Source organism: Penicillium angulare (genome assembly GCF_028827245.1).
Source record: "Penicillium angulare strain IBT 27051 chromosome Unknown utg000008l_segment0_segment0, whole genome shotgun sequence".
Lineage (NCBI taxonomy): Eukaryota > Fungi > Ascomycota > Eurotiomycetes > Eurotiales > Aspergillaceae > Penicillium > Penicillium angulare.
This window is the reverse complement of record NW_026623167.1, coordinates 1,317,787-1,340,480: the sequence shown is the minus strand read 5'-3', so window position 1 is coordinate 1,340,480 and position 22,694 is coordinate 1,317,787. Positions and strand designations below refer to the sequence as shown.

The 22,694-nt window shown below is 47.0% G+C and overlaps 9 protein-coding genes across 9 annotated transcripts; 4 read left to right on the top strand and 5 right to left on the bottom strand.

Moving 5' to 3' along the window:
• Nucleotides 1–591: 591 nt before the first annotated feature.
• Nucleotides 592–1,803, top strand: N7478_011228 (alpha/beta hydrolase; the record flags this gene model as incomplete). The annotated part of the gene is made up of 2 exons (XM_056927442.1): nucleotides 592–917; nucleotides 975–1,803. The coding sequence occupies 2 exons, from the start codon at nucleotides 592–594 to the stop codon at nucleotides 1,801–1,803; spliced, it is 1,155 nt and encodes a 384-aa protein (XP_056774490.1).
• A 447-nt stretch (nucleotides 1,804–2,250) lies between these two features.
• Nucleotides 2,251–3,586, top strand: N7478_011227 (putative mitochondrial carrier protein; the record flags this gene model as incomplete). Its single annotated transcript, XM_056927441.1, has 2 exons — nucleotides 2,251–2,445; nucleotides 2,522–3,586. The coding sequence occupies 2 exons, from the start codon at nucleotides 2,251–2,253 to the stop codon at nucleotides 3,584–3,586; spliced, it is 1,260 nt and encodes a 419-aa protein (XP_056774489.1).
• A 610-nt stretch (nucleotides 3,587–4,196) lies between these two features.
• N7478_011226 (uncharacterized protein) lies at nucleotides 4,197–5,468 on the top strand (the record flags this gene model as incomplete). The annotated part of the gene is made up of 3 exons (XM_056927440.1): nucleotides 4,197–4,276; nucleotides 4,363–4,596; nucleotides 4,709–5,468. 3 exons carry the CDS (start codon nucleotides 4,197–4,199, stop codon nucleotides 5,466–5,468), a joined length of 1,074 nt encoding a protein of 357 aa, XP_056774488.1.
• A 591-nt stretch (nucleotides 5,469–6,059) lies between these two features.
• Nucleotides 6,060–7,276, bottom strand: N7478_011225 (thiamine diphosphokinase; the record flags this gene model as incomplete). The annotated part of the gene is made up of 3 exons (XM_056927439.1): nucleotides 6,060–6,800; nucleotides 6,967–7,046; nucleotides 7,162–7,276. The coding sequence occupies 3 exons, from the start codon at nucleotides 7,274–7,276 to the stop codon at nucleotides 6,060–6,062; spliced, it is 936 nt and encodes a 311-aa protein (XP_056774487.1).
• A 769-nt stretch (nucleotides 7,277–8,045) lies between these two features.
• On the top strand, nucleotides 8,046–9,014 carry N7478_011224 (coiled-coil-helix-coiled-coil-helix domain-containing protein; the record flags this gene model as incomplete). Its single annotated transcript, XM_056927438.1, has 3 exons — nucleotides 8,046–8,238; nucleotides 8,385–8,691; nucleotides 8,750–9,014. The coding sequence occupies 3 exons, from the start codon at nucleotides 8,046–8,048 to the stop codon at nucleotides 9,012–9,014; spliced, it is 765 nt and encodes a 254-aa protein (XP_056774486.1).
• Nucleotides 9,015–9,733: 719 nt separating this feature from the next.
• N7478_011223 (sugar porter family MFS transporter) lies at nucleotides 9,734–11,524 on the bottom strand (the record flags this gene model as incomplete). Its single annotated transcript, XM_056927437.1, has 3 exons — nucleotides 9,734–10,090; nucleotides 10,165–10,869; nucleotides 10,988–11,524. The coding sequence occupies 3 exons, from the start codon at nucleotides 11,522–11,524 to the stop codon at nucleotides 9,734–9,736; spliced, it is 1,599 nt and encodes a 532-aa protein (XP_056774485.1).
• An 864-nt stretch (nucleotides 11,525–12,388) lies between these two features.
• N7478_011222 (uncharacterized protein) lies at nucleotides 12,389–14,155 on the bottom strand (the record flags this gene model as incomplete). The annotated part of the gene is made up of 4 exons (XM_056927436.1): nucleotides 12,389–12,913; nucleotides 12,989–13,403; nucleotides 13,472–13,552; nucleotides 13,611–14,155. The coding sequence occupies 4 exons, from the start codon at nucleotides 14,153–14,155 to the stop codon at nucleotides 12,389–12,391; spliced, it is 1,566 nt and encodes a 521-aa protein (XP_056774484.1).
• A 1,601-nt stretch (nucleotides 14,156–15,756) lies between these two features.
• N7478_011221 (uncharacterized protein) lies at nucleotides 15,757–17,643 on the bottom strand (the record flags this gene model as incomplete). The annotated part of the gene is made up of 4 exons (XM_056927435.1): nucleotides 15,757–15,934; nucleotides 15,992–16,103; nucleotides 16,170–17,343; nucleotides 17,428–17,643. 4 exons carry the CDS (start codon nucleotides 17,641–17,643, stop codon nucleotides 15,757–15,759), a joined length of 1,680 nt encoding a protein of 559 aa, XP_056774483.1.
• A 1,105-nt stretch (nucleotides 17,644–18,748) lies between these two features.
• Nucleotides 18,749–22,532, bottom strand: N7478_011220 (regulator of nonsense transcripts 2; the record flags this gene model as incomplete). The annotated part of the gene is made up of 5 exons (XM_056927434.1): nucleotides 18,749–18,852; nucleotides 18,909–19,050; nucleotides 19,107–19,427; nucleotides 19,484–22,323; nucleotides 22,514–22,532. The coding sequence occupies 5 exons, from the start codon at nucleotides 22,530–22,532 to the stop codon at nucleotides 18,749–18,751; spliced, it is 3,426 nt and encodes a 1,141-aa protein (XP_056774482.1).
• Nucleotides 22,533–22,694: the final 162 nt, after the last annotated feature.

Sequence of the window (22,694 nt, the reverse complement as noted above, 5' to 3'; positions counted from 1 at the left end):
CCTAATGTTATTATAATTGCCACATGTGTCTGACAAATGTGAAAAGGGCAGGTAAGCCCCGTCAGCAACCACAAACTGGATAGATCCCCTATAACTAATTCCTCCGTGCTGAAATTTGAGTCCAGTGGATCAATCCAGCGACACCCCCGAATCCTGATTCGCACAGATCACTTCAACTTTTCCAAATCCCTGCAGAGTTTGCACGAAATTGCACCTAAACACTTTTCACCTTAGCCCAGACTCGGCGTTTGTTGCGCCATATTTGGATCTGCGGTCCACTCTAATTATGCCCCCGGGGCCAAAGCTCCACTTGAACCCCCTAATCCCTGCTAAACCGTGCATCCAGTTTTGCTACGAGTATACATCTTTGTCAAAACAGACGATCATGTCGAAATAGAGTCATAGAATCATAATAGGCTAACCTTGCAAATTGTAGCTGTCCAATAGTTGCCTTAGTGTCTTGGAACTTAAAGTTTACAGGTCAAATGAGACCTGCTCAAGAGAAGCAGTATCCCGCTACCCTTTTATCCTGAGTTTCTTCTATCAAGACAGGAAGAATTTGTACTAGTCGTCCTGAACTTCGGAACGAAAATGGTTGCCTCTTCTATTGGACTCTGGCTCCTCGCGGCTGGTGTTGTCTCTGCTAAAACTTGCTACAATACTACCATCGAGGTCCCTGTTTCTTCACGTAATGCTGTTTTCAATGGCATCAAGACACCTGTTACCAACCAGGATGCGACCACATTTGTGTTGAATGCCACTCGTCAGGGCGGCAATTTCACAGAGACTGCATTGACAGGCTACCATACTGTGTCTGGTCACTATAACATCTCGGCGCAATACTGTGTACCGAACAAGCCTACGAGCGATGGTGTCAACCTACAAATCTTAACTCACGGAGTTGGATTTGATAAGACGTAAGTCTCTAATATGCTCAATGGTATCTCGAATATACTCCTAACATGAATACTCAGTTACTGGGACCTTCCCTTCAACAACTATAACTATTCCTACGTCGACTATGCGCTGTCCCGTGGCTACCATACTCTCTCCTATGATCGTCTAGGACTCGGCAATTCCTCTCACGGCGAGCCAAAGAACGAAATTCAATCCTTCCTAGAAGTTGAGGCCCTCGCCCAGATCACCCGATTGATTCGCAACGGCTCAGTCCCAGGCATCAACCAGAAGCCCTCAAAGGTCATCCATGTCGGACACTCCTTCGGATCAGCCCAAACATACGCTTTATCAGCGAAATACCCGGATCTCTCCGATGCTCTCGTCCTCACAGGCTTCTCGCTAAACGCCTCATACAACTCACTCTTTCTCGCTGGTGCAAACTTCCAGCAAGCACGTCTCAACCGCGCAGTTGTCGACCGTAAGACCTCCAACTACAGCCTGGGATACTTGACGAATGCGAACTCGGGCAACAACGAGTACCTTTTCTTCTATCCTGAGCACTTTGATCCTAAGATTCTGGCTTTCGCGGAGCAGACCAAGCAGCCTGTCACTGTTGGTGAACTTCTGACCATTGCCAGTGTTCCTTCTGGTAGTGAATTCACTGGTCCTGTCTTCGTCATTGACGGTGCTAATGATCTTCCTTTCTGTGGCGGTGATTGTACTGCGACTGGCGGTGCTGCAACTTCCATTGCTGCTGGTGTTAAGCTGGCTTTCCCTTCCACCAAGGCTTTCTCCGCTTATATCCAGCCTAACACTGGACATGGTCTCAATCTGCACTACAATGCCACTGCCGGATATAAGCAGATTGCGGACTTCCTCCAGCAGCACGGATTTGGCAAGAAATGAAGTAGTGAGGGATAAACTATAGGAATTGTGACCTATCTCCAATCGTTTGATTCATTTGCCCTGTTGGCCCCCTATTTTCGATGTATTCATTTCACTCGTTGAATCAGTAATATAGTACATAAATCTGTTAATTCATTGGTCAACCCATTATCACTCATCTTCATCTCATTGTCCAATTAAATCCCTCTTACTATATGACGTATTATATATGCCTACGGAATCAGGCATCACACGGGGCGGAGAAAAAACATCGCCGACCAGATTTTTGATTCTCGGCCCCGAGAGACACGAACCTCTCCATTATTCATCGTCTTTTTACTCGTCACTCTTTTGCTATATTACTACTTTACCGGGGGTGATACTTTTCTCTTTTCCCTTATTGACTCCTCCCTTAATCACCCCCCGGTCCCGTTGTTCTCGGGATCACAGTCTCTGGCACAGATTGCCATGAGCCTGACCGAGCGAGTGTCCGGCCTGTTTTCGACAACACCGGCTGCGGACTCAACAACGAATAATGAATACCCTGTCCCTTCCCTTCGCCCACAACCTGCCCATCATGGTATAGTTATTGGTGGCTCCGCCGGCCATGCGCGGAATGACCATCTGTTGGAGGAGGAGGAGCCCCGTCCGCCCTATCTACATGTGAGACTTTTCTTGTTCTCGCAACAATTAGCGTATCGTGCTAGGCTATGTTACTAACGCGTATGTGAAATATTAGGCTATGATAGCAGGTGGAACTGGAGGAACATGTGGTGATATGTTGATGCACTCGCTGGATACCGTCAAGACCCGACAACAAGGCGACCCGACATTCCCGCCCAAATACACATCGATGACCTCGTCGTACGCAACTATCTACCGTCAAGAAGGATTTCTCAGAGGTTTATACGGTGGTGTCATTCCAGCTTTCTGGGGTTCCTTCCCGGGTACGGTGACGTTCTTCGGTGTATACGAGTTCACCAAGCGCCAAATGCTGGATAGAGGCGTCAACCCCAACATCGCATATCTTTCTGGAGGATTCTTCGCAGACTTGGCTGCATCGATCGTTTACGTGCCAAGCGAGGTACTCAAGACCCGACTGCAATTACAAGGCCGATATAACAACCCATATTTTCATTCGGGATACAACTACCGCAGCACGACCGATGCATTCCGAACAATCGTGCGACAGGAAGGTGTATCGGCACTTTTCCACGGTTACAAAGCGACTATTTTCCGTGATTTACCATTCTCCGCTCTCCAATTCGCCTTTTACGAGCAAGAACAGAACCTAGCGAAGGAATGGGTTGGTCAAAGGGACATTGGATTGGGTCTAGAAATTCTCACTGCAGCCACAGCAGGAGGTATGGCGGGTGTCATTACATGTCCGCTAGATGTGGTGAAGACGCGAATCCAAACCCAACAAAATCCCCCGGCAAACCCCACTGGATCATCAGGAACCAAGCATACTGGAGATCACCATGTGCCCAAAGAAAGCCCTCGACCACACACACCTAGTTCATCCCATCCTCACACTCACTCTTCACGAACATCATCGCGCCCTATCTCCACATCATCACCATCTACATCGGTCGCACCACCTGGGGCACCTCGTTTGGATACATCATCTGTCTTTACGGGATTGAAAATGATCTACCGCACGGAGGGGCTCGCGGGGTGGTTTCGTGGTGTGGGTCCGCGTGGTGTATGGACCAGCATCCAGTCTGGGACGATGTTGGTTATGTACCAATACCTACTTAAACGGATTGAAGCGTGGCAAGAGTCAAAGGACTCGCCTCTATGATGTCTTATTTTGCCTGCATAAGTTCCTGAAAAGGGCCTATTTCATTGGGATGGCGTTTCTTTTGGAGAGGTTTACATTTCTTTTTTCTCCCTCATTCTTATCTTCGTTTTTTTTTTTTCTTTAATTTCTGTATACTTTGTTCCAAGGAATTCTTGGAAGGGTTTTAAGCAGGGTTGTCACTGCTGTTTTGGATGTTTATAACCCTATGTTCTCAACTCCCTTTGATAGACTAGACGGACCGAAAGGCCCAATTGTACCATAGAAACCAAACATATATTCAATTTTCCAGAGAAATCAAACATAAAACATATTTCTAAATATTTCTATGGTGATTTTCAATCCAATAAACCATTTCCATCTCATTTCCCCCTCCCCCATTCCCAGTGGAAAAGAATTCCCAAGAACTTGCGAACAAAAGAGGAACGCGCTAGCGTGTTTTGTTTTGGCGATCCCGCGGGCGTAAACAATTCCAGGCCTAATTCAATTCCCCTCCTCCTTGCATCTTCCTTCCCCTCATACATTATCCTCGTGATTTGATGAATTGGTTCGTACGTTCCCACCTTTCATATAGTTCTTGGCTCTGACGATTCATCAGAATACTACCTCCATTATGTCCAACGGTCTTCCTTATCTGAACAAGCTCCGCAAAGGAGACTTGGTCGAGTTCGCCGAGCATACCGACCTGCCAGAGTATGTAATGTTTATTCTTTGTCGCGCACGAGTATCGTCGCATCTAAACAATAATGTGAAAGCTAACCGTCTTTTTTTATTTGAAGCTTCTCGGACTACAACAAAAATGAACTGGTCGCAGCACTAGACAAGCACCTCAGCGATAACCGTGCCATCTTCTCGAATGACAAGAAGCTCGCTGAATTCTATTCGCGCTTGGCCTCTCCTCCTCGTAGAGGATCGCCCGTGAAGCGCGAGCCTAAGGTTGAACTCACTGCAATTGAGAAGACTCCTGCGCGGACTCCTGGTCGGCGATCTACTAAGGCAAAGGAGGAACCTACGTAAGACGCCTTTCTACCTTAATCAGTTCATGACTGATCAGTGCCACCCCGGCGCGTCGCATTTGTCGCGCGAACATCATACGATAATCCCAGTACTAACCAATAACAACAGTGAGTCTGACGATGCCACCAAAACACCCGTAACAAAGAAGACCCCCGCTTCTGCGTCGCGCTCCGCCGCTCGCTCCACTGTGCGCTCGGTCGTCGACTCAGCAAATGTGCAATTTCCTCCCTCTCCCGCCGTGGTAACCGATGCCATTGACAGACAGACTGTTAAGATGCGCGAGGGTCTAGAAAGCGCATGGTCCGCATCCGGCATTATTGAGCGCTCTCACGCACTGCGCGCAACCCTAAGCAGCCTCAAGGCCGTAGAGACAATCTTCGTCCTCCTAGAACTGAGCAGCGTTCTCTACGAGCTTATTCCTCTGCGATACCTAACTACTACTCCTGCCATTCCAGCCGCCTTCCTGCCCGCATTCCACATCAAGATCCCAGATCTCTTTGTTCTGCTTACTCCCAACTTCTGGGCACCTTTCACCCTTTGGTTCCTCAGCAACTTGCTCGTGCCTTTGCTGGCTGCCTACTTCTTTAACTTGAGCTGGCAAGCTGCTACTGGTGGTGCTCAGCCTGTGCGCCGTAGTAGCCGTTCGGCTCCAACTCGCCCCAGCTTTGACCCTCTGTCTTTCAACATCGCCAAGGCTATCCTGGTCTACAAGGTGTATGCTGATCACTACGATTATGCTGGCCTCTATAGCAAATATGCGATCGCAAAGGTCAACTACGCCATCCCCGGACAGTGGAAGGGTCTTTTGGCTGGATCCGCCATTGGTGTCGTTGGTACTCTGTACGAGGCTATTCTGCGCCGCTCATAGATCTTTTATTGGTCTTCCTGCGTCTGCTTGGGCTGTACAGGTGGTCTAGTATGTGGAGGTGCAGACGAGGAGATGGGTGGAGTCTTGATTCTCCATAGTTAGTAGGGAGGAACGACGTGAATGTGCTCTTTAACAGTTTTGTCTTTCTGCTCCTTTTTCATTTTTCTTTTCTTCTTGCTGTGCGACTCCGGTATATAATCCGGTATTGTACTTATTCTGTTGGATGATATCCTGTGTGTCTGGAGACGTGTCTGCGTCTCTATTCCCGTGTTTTGCTGTTCGTTTTTAAAGCTTGCGGGTTATGGTTTGAGGTAAGTGTTTTGAATATGCGATGATGCGATATGCGATACTGTTTCCTGTTTCCTACCTTTTCTTTTTTTTCCCTTTCTTATTCTCTCTCGCTTCATCAGAGGCGGCGCTAGGCTTGGGTGTCTATTCTACTCTTGGTTCTTTTCAGGGGGTTCCTTTGGCCTTTAATGACTGTTGTCTTTATTATTGACTCTATACCAAGGGTATCAATCAGCAAGTATAGTAAACATTCCGAAAGATCATTCTCTTCATCATAAAATGCAAAATAGTCCCCATCATTCATCAGCGCTTAAGTCTTTCCGCCAATTCCACGGTAAAAAGTACTGGCACCGATGTCTCCACGTGAACCGTGTCTGCGCGGATATGATTACTCGTAGATAGCTGACCACCTATCTCCGTATGCCAGTCTTCTACATCCCATTCAAACCCCTTGGTCGTGATGGAGGCAGGCGCAGAAAGAGGAATAATACCGATATTCTCCTCAAAGAAATATACCGGTTCAGATTCATCATCACGCTTGCGTTTCCGAGCAGCTTGGTCAAGATCCGGACGTCTCGTAGCTGGTGTATGAATAATATTCTTCCCCTGTTGTAACACAAAAGTAATACTTTCTTCAGAGACGAGATAGAGATTTCCCCCAGACGCAGGATTGGGCTCATCATTTTCAGCAGAGACATCTTTTGTTCCTTGCTTGCTTTGGTGTGCTTCGCGGAGTTTTCTCTGGTCCCGGGACATCATGTATAAATGGTGAATCTGTGAGAAGGCCTGATCGACGCGGCCACCTAGACCACCGAGAATAACAATTTCAAGCACTGGGTCTGGGCCCAATGGGGATGTAGAGCTCTTGCGGTCACGAGGAGATGCGATGATGTCTGATGAGTGCGTATTGAGATATTTCAGACATTTGGTGAAATCTGTTGAATATTGATCTGGATCTTCTAAGATAGGCACTCCATGCTTTTCATAGTGTTTCCTTACTTCTGGATTAAGTGAGTCCAGATCTCCGACAATGGTGTCAGGGAGCTGTAGTGCATATCAATGTTAGTTTCTAAAGATATCATTATATAGCTGATAAATGATTATCAAGGATTTCAGCAATATCGTGCTAGGAATAAGTAAAAGATCTTCAAAATACAAAAACATTTTCATGTTCGAAATAGTTGATCTGATCCGGCAATGTCCGACTTACTTCTGTTGATTCCTGCCCTTGACTTTTCAACAAGTCGTATAGACGGTTGGCCCCACCATCGGCGCAAATGATATAGGAAGCTATATTTGTCCGACAAGATCATAAGAACTTATTCTCAAATCCGAAGACGAAAACACAACAGAATAGGAAATATTCTATCTATATAATCTCCCAGAGAACAAAAAGCCCACTCACCATGTTCATTCAGTACCTGAAATGCGCGCTCATTGATTGGCTGATTCAAGATCAACAGAGCATACGGCGCAGGACTCCCCTCGAGACGAAAAAAAAGACTTGGATCCCACTCCATATCTGATCAAGGATAATCCCGTTGCACTAATATCCGACTAGAGCCAGTTGGGAGAGAGTCCGGAGAGTTGTTGAATGCTCGCGTGTAACAAGGTGGGCAGAAATGCCTCTGGGCGGTAACTGAGGCGGTCTCAAGCCAATAAGCCAATGCTTCAAACTAAACCATTGAACCCGGGCGGAGAGCATTGACGGAGCTCAAAAGCATTGATGAGGCTTAAAAACCATTGACATAGCTTAATTACCATTGACTGAGCTTAAGTTTCATTGGATATAATAATAAATTTTTAAAAATCTGGTCATTGCTTCAAAATTCCCTGTTCTAGCTCTATTTACAAAGGTTTCCTATCATCTTATACGCGGGTTTTACTATCCTCGCTCTAGGCAGTTCGGCCAATATGTTCAATCAATCCCCAGTCGCCCCATTACTGGTATAGAAGCAGGTGAGGAATCTCATAGGGGCATCTTAGTTGATTAGGAAATTATTCAGAAGCATAGGTAGTCTAAAATGAAACATTTAATAAATGTATAGAGGTTCAAATCAATATATGTACTGACAGTGGCGCGTAGTGTGTAGTCAAAGTAGGTTGACCCGCGCCGCAACGTGACTGGCTGTAAACCGGATCAAAACCTCAGGCCGAAACCCATCTTCTCTTTCCACCAACTTCTCCATCCGTCGGCGACAGCCTCCCCTCCACTCCTTTCACCCCTCCCTCACTTCTTGGAGGCTTCCTACGGTGTCAATCCGTCTTCCAGAAACATATACCACCATAATGTTCCGTCCCGCCGTTAGAGCGCTCGCGCGCGCGCCTGCTGTCGCCCGTGGTCCGGCGAACACCCGATTGATAAGCACTGGTCCAACACCGAAATCCAGAAGCTTGAAGAGCACCGTGCTTCGTCTTGGATTGGCTGGTGGTGCCATCTACTATTACAACAACAGTAGTGTCTTCTCCGAGGAGCCTTCCTGTATGTTCCAGCTGCTGTGTCCTAGACCTGTCTTCGATCCATTTTTCCCGATCTGCGTACCCGAGGCCCTGCGATCTCGGAAACCGTCGCAATTGAACCCAATGGATCTATTCGGAACAATACTAACTGTCAACGTTACTATATAGTCTCTGTTCTCTCCTACCTGCAAGAAGATACCTCCAAAGCATCCTCCCAGACCCTCGATTCCATTACCCCCAAGATTCGGGAAGAGCGGGCCGCCGCCCAGGCTAAGCAAGGTGGTTTGGAACAGCTCGAGCAGGAAGCCGGTGAACAAGCTGCCTTTAACCCAGAGACTGGCGAGATCAACTGGGACTGCCCTTGCCTAGGTGGTATGGCCCACGGCCCTTGTGGAGAGGCCTTCAAGGCCGCGTTCAGCTGCTTCGTGTACTCTGAGGAGGAGCCCAAGGGCATGGACTGCATTGAGAAGTTCAAGTATGTTCATCTGAGCTGAGGGTGTGAATCACTAGTGCTTTTACTAACAATCTCATAGGGACATGCAAGATTGTTTCCGTCAACACCCCGATGTCTACGGTGCCGAGTTAGAGGACGACGAGGAGGCCGGTCCTGAGGGCGCTCCTCCTACCCCTGCCCCCGCTTCACCTGAACAATCATCTCCTGCCAGTGAGCAGGAGACACCTGCTCAACCCATTGAACAAGGTATCCCGGCCGCCGCCGATGAGGGTGATGTCCTAGTCCCCAAGGCTGCCCATGATGCCGAGCAGAAGAACGAGCAGATCGAGAAGACTGAGAAATAAAACATTTCTCAAATGTTTTCATCTTGTTTGACTCCTTCCGGAGATGAGACTTGGCATCTTATCTTTGGAAATGATCCCTACTTCACGCAAGTCGAGGACTAGGATCGGGGTGTGTACCATATAAAATTTCTCTCTGTCTCTCCCGACTTAACTCGCTGCATCCGCCTCTCCACGATTTTTTCAGCATTTTCATTCCCCGTTCCGCGCTCCGATCTCCATTCTGATTTCGTCACCATGTGTAACTTAGTTGTATTGATATGTCTTGTGTTCCTGTTTGGTCTGAAATCAAATCAGGGGAAAATAGAATAGACTTGTTACATTAGTCCTGTTTTCCTACTTCTCATATTAAAATCACTGATATCTAGTACTTGAAATAGCTGGAAATTCATTTCGATAGATCATCACTCTAGATGTCTGCCCTATCCGGAGATATTGATCTAGAGAGATAGTTCTGAGGTTTTTAAATTTGAAGTGATCTCAAGGAACTCTAGCAGTAAAGTCTTTACAAGAAGACATCAAGCTAGATGATTGTTTCATTGAAGCATAGCCCTGGAGAATCATAACCATAACTTTAACCAAGCTTCAAGCTCTCGTAACATTGATATTATAGCAGCATTTCTCATCCTCTTTCCATTTGCTCAATGTCCCTTGAGACCACCGCAAGCATCAACACTTGCGATGAAACTACATTAAATCATATAAACTGAAAATAGGTGGGTTTAAACCGCATGCTCGACTTGAGTAACCTCGCCCTTTTCTGTGGAAACTCCAAGCTCCTGTCGGAATTGTTCATCCTCTTCCTGCAAGTCCGCCATAATCTTTGCGTGGGCAGTTCGCACCGGCTTGAATTCGAAAAGATGATCCATCCTCTCCAGAGGAATACTCTTTGTTTCTGGGATGAGGAAGAAAACAAAGAAGATAGAGCATAGCATCAAAGAGGCGAAAAAGAACCAGACGCCAGCGCCCATGGCGGCGAACATCTGCTCCGTGAAACGAGAGATGAGGAAGGTCCAGAGCCAGTTTGAACAAGCAGCACTAGTCTGCGCAAGAGATCGGACGTTTGGTCCAAACATTTCCTGTATCAAGTTAGTATCACGCGCAAATACTACCGGAATCGGCATGAGAAGAATAGGATGCATGATGAACTTACAGCATTGATAACCCATGGTGTTCCATTCCATGTTGGCGTATAGAAAGCAGTAGAGAGATAGAAGAAGAAGATGGCCGCAGTACCACCGGGCGTCATCTTCCCACCAGTACTAGGATTGGCTTGGATATAACCTCCGACAATCCAGAGGGAGATCGAGCTGCCCGCAGCACCGATCATCAAAAGACGACGTCGACCAACCCATTCAATAAGGAACAGAATCCAAATACATGTCCCAACAGTCTTAACAACGCCAAAGAGACCAGTAGTGAAGAGGTCGGTATCGGTACCTGTAACGCCAAGTTCTTTGAAGACGGTAGGACTGTAGTAGTTGATCGCATTGATACCGGATCCATTTTGCCAGAAGAACAACATGCTTCCCAAGAACAATCGATACATTATTCGCTTGTCTGAAAAGGCGATCTTGAATGGTCTCCAGAATCCGCTGCCATCGCCATCGAACTGTTCTTCCAGCGCTTGGTCGATCATTCGGACTTCTTCCAGGATATAGACATCGTGTTCCTCGAGCTGCCGCATCCAGCAGAGATTCTTGAGACCTTCTGCTCGTCGTCCGCGAGAAAGAAGCCAACGAGGAGACTCTTTGACAAAGATCAAACCGAGTAGGAACAATCCGCCGGGAATCAGTTGGACGGCGAATGGAATGAGCCACTGTTTAGTGCTTGAAGGGAGTGTTTGTTCAACGCCATACTATAAAGTCCCATTATCAGTATATTTTCACCAGCTTCGTATCCATGTTTTCCATGGACATCGACGAAATGAACCCCCGGAGAGGAGGAGACGGAAAAGTAGAAAAGAGTAAACATACACAGATCCAAAATCCAACCAAACCCCCAATCTGCCATCCAAGCTCATATGTACCAACCAACCGACCACGAATAGCAGGAGGCGCAAGCTCAGAAATATAGATAGGCGCCATATTCGAACCCATACCAACTCCCACACCAGCCAAAACACGACCGGCATAGATAAGACCCAAGCCCCGCGCACCATTAGCACCCATCATCATACCAGCACCAAGAACAAAGACCAAACCAGCAATCAACAATCCCATTCGCCGACCCCAGTAAAAGCCAATGGGGTAAGCGAAAATAGCACCGAAGAAAGAACCAGCTTGGTAGATGGACACGATGTTCTCACTGATGAGAGTCAGATGAGAAGGTGACATGGCAGCGAAGTTAAATTCAGATTCGAAGGATGGAAGAGAAATAGTTGTGCCGATGAAAGCACTATCATAACCGATCATGCATGATGTGCAAGAGGCAACGGCTGCAAGAAGATAGACGCGCCAGTTATACACTGATTTCGGCGTAGGCCGATCCTCCACGAAGGAGAGAATGCCCATTTTGACGGATGATTATCTATGAATAAACCGAGGACAATTTATGGAGAACTGGCTTTGTCCTGCGGAGGTTAATAATATCCCAGATAAAATAGCGGAAGGAGATGATAGGAGAAAAGAGGAACAAAGAGCAATTCAGAATTGGATTGAAATTTTCACTAGGTCCCTGGGGGGAAAGTCGAGGAATACATAGTACAGGCCGGCAAAGAGCTCAAGAGGAAGCGAGCTATGTCCTCCTTTCCTCTTATGATGAGTGATACTGATTGGCAGGAACAAGCATTTTAATCAAACGCCACGTCCGCCCGATCTCCTTTTAAAGGAAAGCCAAGGGAAAACCAAATAACCGTTCTAATAAGCTGGGGCCCCGGAAAAGCAGTTCACCGTGGGCCTAAGCTCCCCATGGGGGGTAAAAGGGGGGAAACCAAAGGAACAAGCCTTGTCTCTCCCGCGTGTGGAAAGTTAGCCGTTCTGTTGGTGATGGGGTTCATAGATCGGATGACCAATCTCTGCCCCGGGCTGTGGAGCGGGGGCCGGGGAAATGAAACACGTCCCTTTATGTACCCCGGTATGGGGTAGAATGGAGTACAGAACAGCAGTCCTTCCTGTGCTTCGACACGGTTATGTCTTTTAAATAGGGTAGACTAGATTTTATTCAAATTGATATCACTTGAGATGTCAAGATTTGCGAGAAATTAGGAGACTGGCATTAAGATTCTCTTCGGTCAGCAATTCGTAAGGGTGGGCGGGATTGTGGGGACACCAGGATTGTGGGATTATTCCATCGGACTTATCTCGGAATACTCCCTAGCTTCTTATATTCACCGGAATTGCCGGATACAGCTAATAGTACTTATCATTTCTACCTAACTAAAGATTCGGACAATAATCATCAATACGCGCAGAAGTCACCAGCTGCATAAGAACACCATCCTCCGCAAGCAACAACATATTAGAAGACCCCTGCTTGAATGCCGGCCAAGCGAAATAGCTCGCGTTATTAGGGTTCCCAGAAACACCATCTAGTGCAAGACGGGCCGGTCCACGTGAAGGATCCTCCACGAATGAAAGCCATAATGCCTGCATAGCATAACTTACATCCCATTCGAACTGAGTAGAAGGGCCTCGGTATTCATAATGCGTTCCAAATACCATAGGTAGTTCTGAGCTGTGGTAGGCGCCGAACCATGGCAAAGGAGAGATATTCGAGAAGTTCCCTGCATACTGGTATCGGTAGGTTGTTATTCCAGCCATATTGCGGTTTTTGACTTCGATGGCTACTGGGCAAGCAATTACTGACTCGGTCTCATTGAAGAGTGTTGCAGCGCCTGGTCCATCTTCTGTGAAAGAGACAAAACCGGCACCTTCGTTCGCGTTGCTACCAATAATGAGGGGCTATTCCATCAAGAAAAGGCATATATTAGCATAATTTAAATAATCAAAATTGTTTCTGCCTTCATCGTGACGTACCGTTTTCGCAATCTTTCCATCCAATACTCGTTCTGTCCAGTTTGCAAAGCCAGTCTGGTTATCAACAGATGGCGTAAAACTTAATGCCGGCTGCGTTCCATTGCCCCCATAATATGACAGGGCATTCTCCAATGTCTGCGCTGGTACTCCCCGAACGCAAGTAAGCTCTGCACTTGCGTTTAAACCACTGCATCCAACTAGGCCAGCTAAAAATGTAAAGTTGCTCTGTGTATAATCCTGATTGTTGATAATAGTTGGACCACCCGATTCAGCAATAAGAGCAGTGACGATGGGATCATCAGGGTAGGCATAGGGATAAGCTGTAACGCTCCCAGCACCAGCTGATTGTCCCCAGAGAGCGATTCGTCCCGGATCACCTCCAAAGGCGGCGATGTTTTCCTGGACCCATTCGACACTACAGATAACTAGATTAGCAAGCAGAACAGCAGTCATGAACACGGAGAAATTTGGCATCCTGCATACGCTAATCTTTGATCGAGGAATCCCGCATTCTGATCTGTCAGGCCCTTTGCGTTGGGGAATCCAAAGACATTGACACGGTAACTATGGCAATAAGTTAATAATCATCCACATCAAACCAAATAAATGGCCATTGGCTTACTTCATTATAACAACAATATGTCCCTGCGTTCGTTGTATCCATTTATCAGGAACTTTGAAAAGCGACGCCTCCCCTCCACTAGTAAACCCACCACCAGGTACATATAACAAAACAGGTAGCGGACGCTGCTGAAAACGAATATTTTCAACATCAGGTGCCCAAATAGATAGATATAGACAATCCTCTGAGTTTCCACCACTAATGAGAAAGCCCATCTCGTACTCGGTGAAAAGAGTCGAGCTGTTGGAGTTAAATTGTTGCATGCAGGAGTTAGGTAGGGCAAAGGCTTCGATGGTTCCATTGGGTTCTTTCTTTTGAGGACGTTCAAATCGCAGATCTCCAATTGGTGGCTCTGCAAATGGAACACCTAGAAATTGACGGACATTTGGTGCTGTCAGGTTCACGAAGCCTTGAATGGGACCGGAGGAAGTGTCGATGAGCAAGCCTTCGCCGACAGTGGTACCACCACTCAAGGCATGGGTAGTAGGAGCACATCGGGCACTTAAGGCGAAAATAATGGCCGAAGCCAAACAGTTACTTAACATTTCCTGTAATGTCTTGGAGGTCCAAGTCAATGTGAGGACTGATGCTGCAGGTGTGCTTGAGGATTATGGACTCGAAGCATCTCACGATGCCCTTTTATAAGCCAAAGAGTGAATGTTTCCCCGCTTCATGTTTGCTTGCCAAGATTGAAAAGCCATGATCAAGTGCCGGACTTCTATGTCCGGGTGCGAAAATCGCTAAACGATTTTCCGGCATGTTGTTCTGAAAGTTGCAATTGAAGGCAAGATGATTAGAAATCTGGGGAAAACTGGGGCAAATGGTTCAGCCGCTCCCAAAAACACTAATAAGACGTTTAATATAGTGTAATAGAGTCGTTCAGTTTAGCCGGGATTCTGGAATCAAGACCTCGCTTATACAACTAGTGTCATTAAGCTTGGAAAAAGCGGGGGTGGAGCATGACCCTGAGAGCTCTGTGGGGTTGGGATCAGCATCCAGAGAGGAAACCCCATATCTAAAGGATTTCTTTTCACTTCTGACGCACAATCACTTCTCCTTGAGGTAATTTTCTATAAGGCAAATAACACAGTGAAGTAGCTGGGGTCTACGCCGCAATAGAGACGTTATCCTCCACATGCAGGCTTCAGCTCTAATTAGTAACCAATGCTTCTCCCGGCCTTTTAGTTAGAACGATGACGAATGGCTAAATATCGAGAACCTGTAAATCCTTACACTCCATCTCACACTAGCGCTCCACACTGGTCCAACTTCTCAGCCTTTCTCCTTCACCTCGCTTCTATCCTGCCATACCATCACCTTCTCTACAACCTTCCCTCCCCTTCATGTAGCTATTTAACTGTTTTATCCCTCATATATCAATCACCCAATACTATACGCGACCAAAACTTCTTCTTTTCCTATATACTACTCCATTTTTACTAGGTCTGCGGCTTCTTTTCTCACTTCAACTTTACTCTACTATTTATTCCCATCCACCCTCCGGAAATCTCTTTCTTCTTCATCCACACTTCTCTCTTTTTCTTCATCCACTTTCATCCTCCTTCGGCCTGATCCATCTTTCTATCCAATCAAGCATCTTTTCACCCAATTCTGCTGCTATCATGTCTGCCGGCATGTCCATCAACGCAGATATGCTTCTGGCGAATTTCCCGGGGACGAATGACGAATGACGAGATCCGAAGGCCGGAGCCTACCATGCTGATACAGTCGACAGTTAAGTACTACGAAGCATTCGACAAACACATGCTTCCAAATAACATTGAAGGGTTTCTTCCTGACGAATAGCTCAGAATGGATACAAAAACCGGTAATCGCAAACATAGAAGCTACCTAAATGCTCAAGTCCTATTCGGTCCAAAACAATGTCCTATTTACCGGAGCGTGGCTGCCTGTTTATAAAAGATGAAAAAGGAATCATCATGGACGCTAGAGGCTTCATGGATCGGCCAAATTAAGCGAGCAAGACGCCGTCCCAGCTGATCCATGAGCAGAGAGATGAGACCGGATACAAGAAGGCTACTTCAGGTAAGATCACTTCAAGCAAATGGCTAGGCCATCGAATATCATATTATGGTGTGGAGCTATGCTAATCTCAATGCAGAGTTATATCAATGATACACCTCGATCAGCCCCAAAAGATATTAATCTTTTGCCATATCGTATCCTTCGTGAGTGGTACATTTTCAGGATCATTTTCAGCTTCATCTAGTGCCTGGCGAATTGGCACCATACTCAATGGTACTATCTTCGTACGGCGAATCAACTTATAGCCTCCGTATGCGAATAAGACAAGCGGGATATCTCTGTTCGGAATTAGTGATTTTCAAACTTGAAACAGCGACCAAGGATTGAACACGTACAGATAGGAAGACACGAATGTGGCTGGGTCCCAGCTTCCTTTCGTGAATACCGCGAAGCCTCCTGTCAACAAGATGACAGTGCAACCGATCAAAGCGAACCAGCTGGTGTATCCTTGGTCATGTTAGTTCAAATCCTCAAAATTGAGTTAGAGGAAGAGGATAGGGTAGGACCACATACTAGTAATGCTGTTATGCCACGGCAATGAATGCGGAGAAATTCCCTGCTCCTTAAACGCTTGGAGCAATCGAATATGATTCAATGCAATAGAAATCCACGAGATCAAAGATCCAGCAGCCGTAAGATCAACAAACCACCAAAACACCGTCATAGCACTATTAGACACACACATATATGCCAGAAAAGAGAAAGCAACTTGCAACGACACACAAAAATATGGCACACCCCATTTATTAGTGCGAAGAAAGATCTTCGGAGCATGTCCCTTAATCGCAAGACCATAGAGAGTTCTCGTTCCAGCCAGAATACTCTGATTCGAAGCTGACCACGCAGAAGCGAGACAAACAGCATTGACAATCGATGGAATAGCATTGATACCCGCATCACTAGCGGCAATAACGAAAGGACTTGTCGCAGCTGTTCCGGAGTCATCACCAAGTCGAGGATCGGTACTAGGAACTAACATGCCCACGATCAAAACAGCAAGAAGATAAAAGATGGTAACTCTTGCAAAGACCCTCTTACAGGCCTTGGGAATATTTTGTCGCGGATTCTTAGTCTCAGCAGCTGCCATAGCTAAAGACTCAACACCAGCGAACGAGTAAACGGCATTTGTCATGACGGCCCAAAAACCAAGAAACTGGCCCCACGAACCGGAGGCAATGTATTCCACAAATGGACCAGGTTGTTTCCAGTAATGGAAGCCTAATCGTGGTTTTCCCGGTACACCACCAAGATCAATAACCAATCCCAGAATGACGACAAAGACAACCAGGAGGATTTTCAAAATGGCGAAAACAAACTCGATTTCTCCGTAGACGCCGATGAACGAAACCGCAACGGCAACAGATACAACGATGAGAATAGTCACCCATACCGCGGCATTGATATCCGTCCAGTACTGGATCAGTACTACCGAGGCAGAAATCTCACTCGGGACACTGATAAAGCACCCGTAGACAACATTCCAACCAACTGCAAATGCCCATGCGGGATCAACGAGGACCTCGGCGTGACGGACGAAAGAACCCGTTACAGGGAGTAAGGCGGAGACTTCACCAAGTGCGAACTGGATAGCGCATACAATAAGTCCAACAAGTGCATAACCTAATAAAGCACCTAATGGACCACCGGTAGCAATGGAACTACCGAGTCCAAGGAACAATCCCGTGCCCTAAATATCACTATTAGCGATCGAACTTTCTTTTTTGGTTTATTCCAGTGATGGGTAAGAGTATCCCTGGGGTATATTACATACAATGGCACCCGCAATCGCAATCATCTGAACATGTCGCTGCGATAACCCCCGAAGTAATCCTAGCTGTTCATGCTGGGTAACAATTCGTCCATCATCAACAATAACGCTTCCAGCGTCAGAGCCAGGATGTGGTGGTGGAGGATTCTCAACATCATGTACGACGTGCTCTTCCCCTTTAGAGGGTACTGCGTAACTGCCCTTGAGAGCCCCCTCCATTTTGCTCCGTGGATAAACCTGGCAGTTCGTAACTTAAAAGAATGATCGAGATAATTCAATATTGAGTGTTGAATATTTAGGAAGGGGGAATCCCGCGTTAGATTAGAGACAACGCAAGCCAATCACACCATCTTGGATGTGGATGAGGGAAGTATTTTTTTTAATTTATTTTTTTCTCATTTTCTCTTCACGCTTATCTATGTTTGCTTGGACTTACCTAGGCTGGATTGGTGCGGAAAATGGCGCGCATGCATGAACTGTCTACTTATCAGTATTGTACATGGAGTTTAATTAATTGGTTGGGTTGGGGAAAAGATCTCTAGATAGTAAAAAAACTGCAATATTACAATTAGGTAGTTACTCAAAACTGGAAGAAGAAAAAATGTCGTTAACCTGTGATCGCCGTGCACACAGACAGGAACGGGGTTCTCCGAGTTTCCCAGAGCCGGAGTTTAATGCGCTTTGGCTTTCTCTCCACTTGCCGGTAAACTGCCAGTCAAAGGGTGACCACGATCAGCTCTATTTTAAAATACTCCTTTTTTTAATTACAGATGTTCAGATGACAAAATCTAAGAAATTACTTATATCTCATTGATTCTGTACTTAATTTCAATTTAACGATAGGCACTCTGCCTAGTGCAGGAACAATAAGAGGCTGCCCGAAGGCAAAGGGACTTAGGGGCTTGGGTTCAGGGTTGTTCTCTTCCTCGCATTCTTCACTCTTTACTCCTGTAGCCAATCTCCAAGTATATTATCTCGGAGATCAGATGAAGCTGGCCTGAATATGACCGTCCAACAAGGGATAGGGGAGGAAATGCATGCAGTCGCAATGCAGAGGGAATGACGTGATAAGATCATCCCAAATAGCATAAGAACTATAGAGTCCTGTGCAGCGAGATTATAATCTTTCAGCCTGTTCTCAGTAGTGCTGGAAGGCTCGGAAATCCATGCAAGTGGAAGGAAAGGCACGTCGATAAAGCCCAAGGCGATGAACTACATCTGAACAATGTTCTTGCGAGTAGTTCTTCTGATGTTTGATGTTCCTTTGCGAGGATGCTGCCGATTGACAGTGTGGAAAATTTAAATCCAATGCATGCTCCTTGTTCTACCAGTTCACATCACTGAGCTGAAGTTTTCGAGATCGGAACGAGCCCCGGTTGGGACCTGGTTTTTCCAATCTCTGGCTAATGGGAATCCGCTTCTCGAAGGCTGTTGATTGAAATCGATTAGGTGGATATTAAAAGGAACGGAGATTTTCAACTCACTCTCGGTGGGCTCCGGTTCGTTTGCAGCTTCGTAGTTCAGAACAAGGTTCTTGATACGCTGCTGTTCCTCGCGGTCTGCTTGTTGCTGACTTCGCATAGCGACAGCAAAGCTAGAGTCCGAAGGCATGTCGATGGTGCGGGTCTGTAATTTGTCAGTTTCATAGCCAACCTTCGGTTTTTGAGACAGTGCGATCGCACCTGTTGTTTGTTTCCCTTCTTCGTCATTAGGGAGAAAGCCATGGTTTTCGGTGCCACAGGCTCTTCTGGCACCGACTCGGCGAAGTCGGATGAGTGTTCATTGGCGATGTCTCGAGCAGGTCGCTTCATAGGAAGGGGAATGTCAAAAATGGCCTTGCGCTCGAAGCGTCGCGAATCCATGCTTTCGGCCATCATCTTCTCGAATTCTCGATCAAAGTCAGCCTCCACTTCTGGATCGCGTTCCTCTTCCTGTCGCGTAACAACAATCTGCTCGTCCTCGAAATCGGACTCATCGTTCATCTCCGCGTTGGGACCCGATGCCTATAGAACGTTAGAATGTTATTATTTTTTCTCATATAAAATATCAAAAAGCTCACCTCAGCTTCATCGCTAGACTCCTGTTCGTCATCAATTTCAGGAATGGCATCTTCTTCTAGTCCCATCTCAGAGGAGCTGCTATCTGCTTCATCTTCATCGACCTCAACTGGTCTCTCAGACTCTGGCGTGTTGTAATTTTGAGCAACAGCCTCACTAAATATACGGGTCGCTTCTTCGGCATCGGGAGCCAGCTTCCATTGAGGGCGCAATGCCGAGTATGTATCCTGGATGAGGAAGTCCACGTCCATGGGCATGGGGTCCTTGGTGAAAAGATAGTACTGGAAGAATGTCAGGAAGAAATCAAGCTTCTTCTTGGCAGATCCCCGATCGAAGCAGTGACCGCAGGTATCAAGTAGAGTGCAAGCAAGCCGAAGTCGGAAGTAATCATCAGGCATATCCAGTGAAGCAAGTCGGCCAGGGACCGGAGTGCCACCTTCATGACCAAAGGTGATAATACGGTATAACATGTCAAAAACGACAGGCGAGTCGACCATCTTGTAGTTGTAAAGCTCGCCTAGGTACTTGACTTCAGCAATGCGCTTCTGATTAAATTTGAAGTCATTCTGTTCCAGGCCCAGAGTGATATGCTCCAGGACGTTATCGACCACACCAATAACAAAGTCTTGATGATATCGGTATAGAGCGCTAGCAAGAATTGCCAAAAGGTGAATACTTCCATATTTCACCTTGACGGGCTTGCTAAAGATGCGCTCCAAAATATCAACCACCTCCTTTTCTTCCCAGTGGAGTTTGCGGATAGTCTTAAGAATTCTGGTGTAGTTGCGCTTATTCATATCCAGATAAATAAGTCGACGTATATATTGCTCCATTGGCGTGCGCTCCTTTTGCTGGATGGCAGGTCGCGGTGGTGGATCGACATAATAGATGGCATTCTCGATCACCATGCGTTCGTTTTGAGCCAAATGCTGAACAGTCTTCTTTCGGCTTAATGTCTCCAAGAACGAGGCCATCCGAGGAGCTGTATCTGGGTTGCGCAGTAGGTATCGACCGCAGTTCTCTAGAAGGTTGCCAATGATCTCTATATTCATTCGAGAGAAGTCATCAAGCGAAACCTTGAAGCAGTGGAAGATGATATGTTCTGGTACCACACCAAACTTGGTTAGTTCAGCAAGGTACCGCACATTACCCATGCGTACTTGGCCCAGGAACTCTTTAGACTTTCGGCGCTGTAGGCTTCGGAACTCCTCGTCGAGATAAGTTGTCAGTCCCTGGGGGATGTCTGGCAAGTATTGGCCCAGCGTAGCAACCAAGCGAGAGTACAGGGGCAGCAGGTCAACCCGGCCCTTGGGGATGTCGGAAACGGCCTTGACAAGTCGATTCCGGGAAGCCTTTGAATTGACGAAACAAAAGTCCAGTGCGAACTGATCCACCTGATCCTTTGTCTGCAGTTCTGGAAGCTTGTTAAGAAGAGAATCAACTTGTGCTCCGACTGTCTTGCTGGCGATGGCGGTTGACTGGTCTTCAAGCTCTGCGGCAGATTTATCCTCAGAAGCGTCTGACTTCTCTGCACTTGGTTCAGCTGCATTTTCACCATCCTTTTTCTTGCCAGCCTCCTCAGTCTCGCTCTTCTTTTTCTTCCCATCCTCAAGCAAGACTGCCGGTACCTTTCCTTTAAGGTCAACCAAATTCTCGTAAAAGCGTCTCTCCTCCTCATCTTCCCAGATACCAGCGCCTTCGCCTTGTCCACGCAAATAATCCGTGGTCTTCACAAGGCCAATGCCGCCACTATTAGCAGAATCGTTCGTCTCCTTCTCAACCAGATCAGGCATCTCAGCCCCAAGGGCCTCACACAACACCTGCGTATTGGCAACGAGCTTCTCAAGAGACTTCGACTGCTTCTCAAAGTTGGATTGACGGTCTTCGAAAATTTCACCGCTCTTAACATACGCTTCGGCATTTCGGCGGCTCTGTGAAGCCAAAGCCTTCTGATCACGGATAACATGCGCCTTGACGTCATCCAGATAACGATTCAAAATATTCTTAAACCGTTGCTGAACCGTCTCCGAAATAAGTGGCGGATCAGCATCAGCAGCAAGGTCATCACTACCCTCCGTACTCTCCTGCTTTAAGCCGGTACCGGTAGTAGTCGTGGTAGCGCCATCCGCCTCAACATTCTTCCGCCCTTCATCCGCAAGCCTCGTTCCCAGAATATCCCAGCTGAAACTCTTCACGAAAAGGACAGCAAGCGGCAAATTTGTATGGTCGCGATCATAGCCCAGAAGCTCCTTCAGAACTTCCAGCGGGAATGGTTCTGCCTTATCATTATCCTTTGCCGCGGCTGGCACCTTTGATTTCAGCGGGGTATCCGCCTGCTTGCCTCCTCCGATTCCCACCACACCATCTTTACCCTTTGTGCCAAGATCTTCGGGCCTCTCAACATCATCCAGTGTCTTGAGAACAGAAACGAGCCATAATTCCGTAACAACACGTAGAAGAACTCGGTGTCGTGATAGACGCTCTTTTTCCTCTCGTTCGCGGTACTCCTGCGGAAGAGCCTTGAGAGAGGCCTTATCAGGTGAACTTAGCCCACGACCGAGTAACCAGCCAATTTGCCTTGTAAACTCGGCGGAACCGAAACGTTGATGTAGTGCGCATACTATTTCGACGCCAACAGCGATTTCCCCAGGCGACTTAAGCTTGGTCAAACCTTCATAGCAGGCGGTGATGATCTCGGATAGATATTTGTGGAGGGATAGAGTGCGTATATCGGAAAGAAAGGTAGATAGAGAGGAAGGACTGATTCCAGTACGGAGACGTTTGATAAAAGCCGTATTCTTTTTCAGGGCTGAATCGAGGGACTTGCTAACGGGAAAGACATCTATGAATCATAAATAGTTAGAGTTAGAGTCCGAGAACTGGGCGCTCCAATGGAGTGAGTGCGCAGGGATGATACCTGTATCACCTGTCCAAGCCCTTTCATTCAGATCACGAAGCTCCCCTGTTGGAGAAAATGGAAGTCAGTACCGGTCGGAGAGGTGTGAGACCTTGTCAGGGTGGGATGGGCATACTTTTCTTCTGGCGCTCCATGGCCTGTGTTCGTGGGAGGGGGATTTCAGGTATAGGCTCCTCTCAGAATGTCTGAAAGGAAAGAAAAGTGACCTGAACGCCACATTGGGGGAGTGAAAGGAGCAATGAACGAAGGATCAGAAGAGAAACTAGGAAGCGAGAAAGATGAAGCTACTTGTGGTG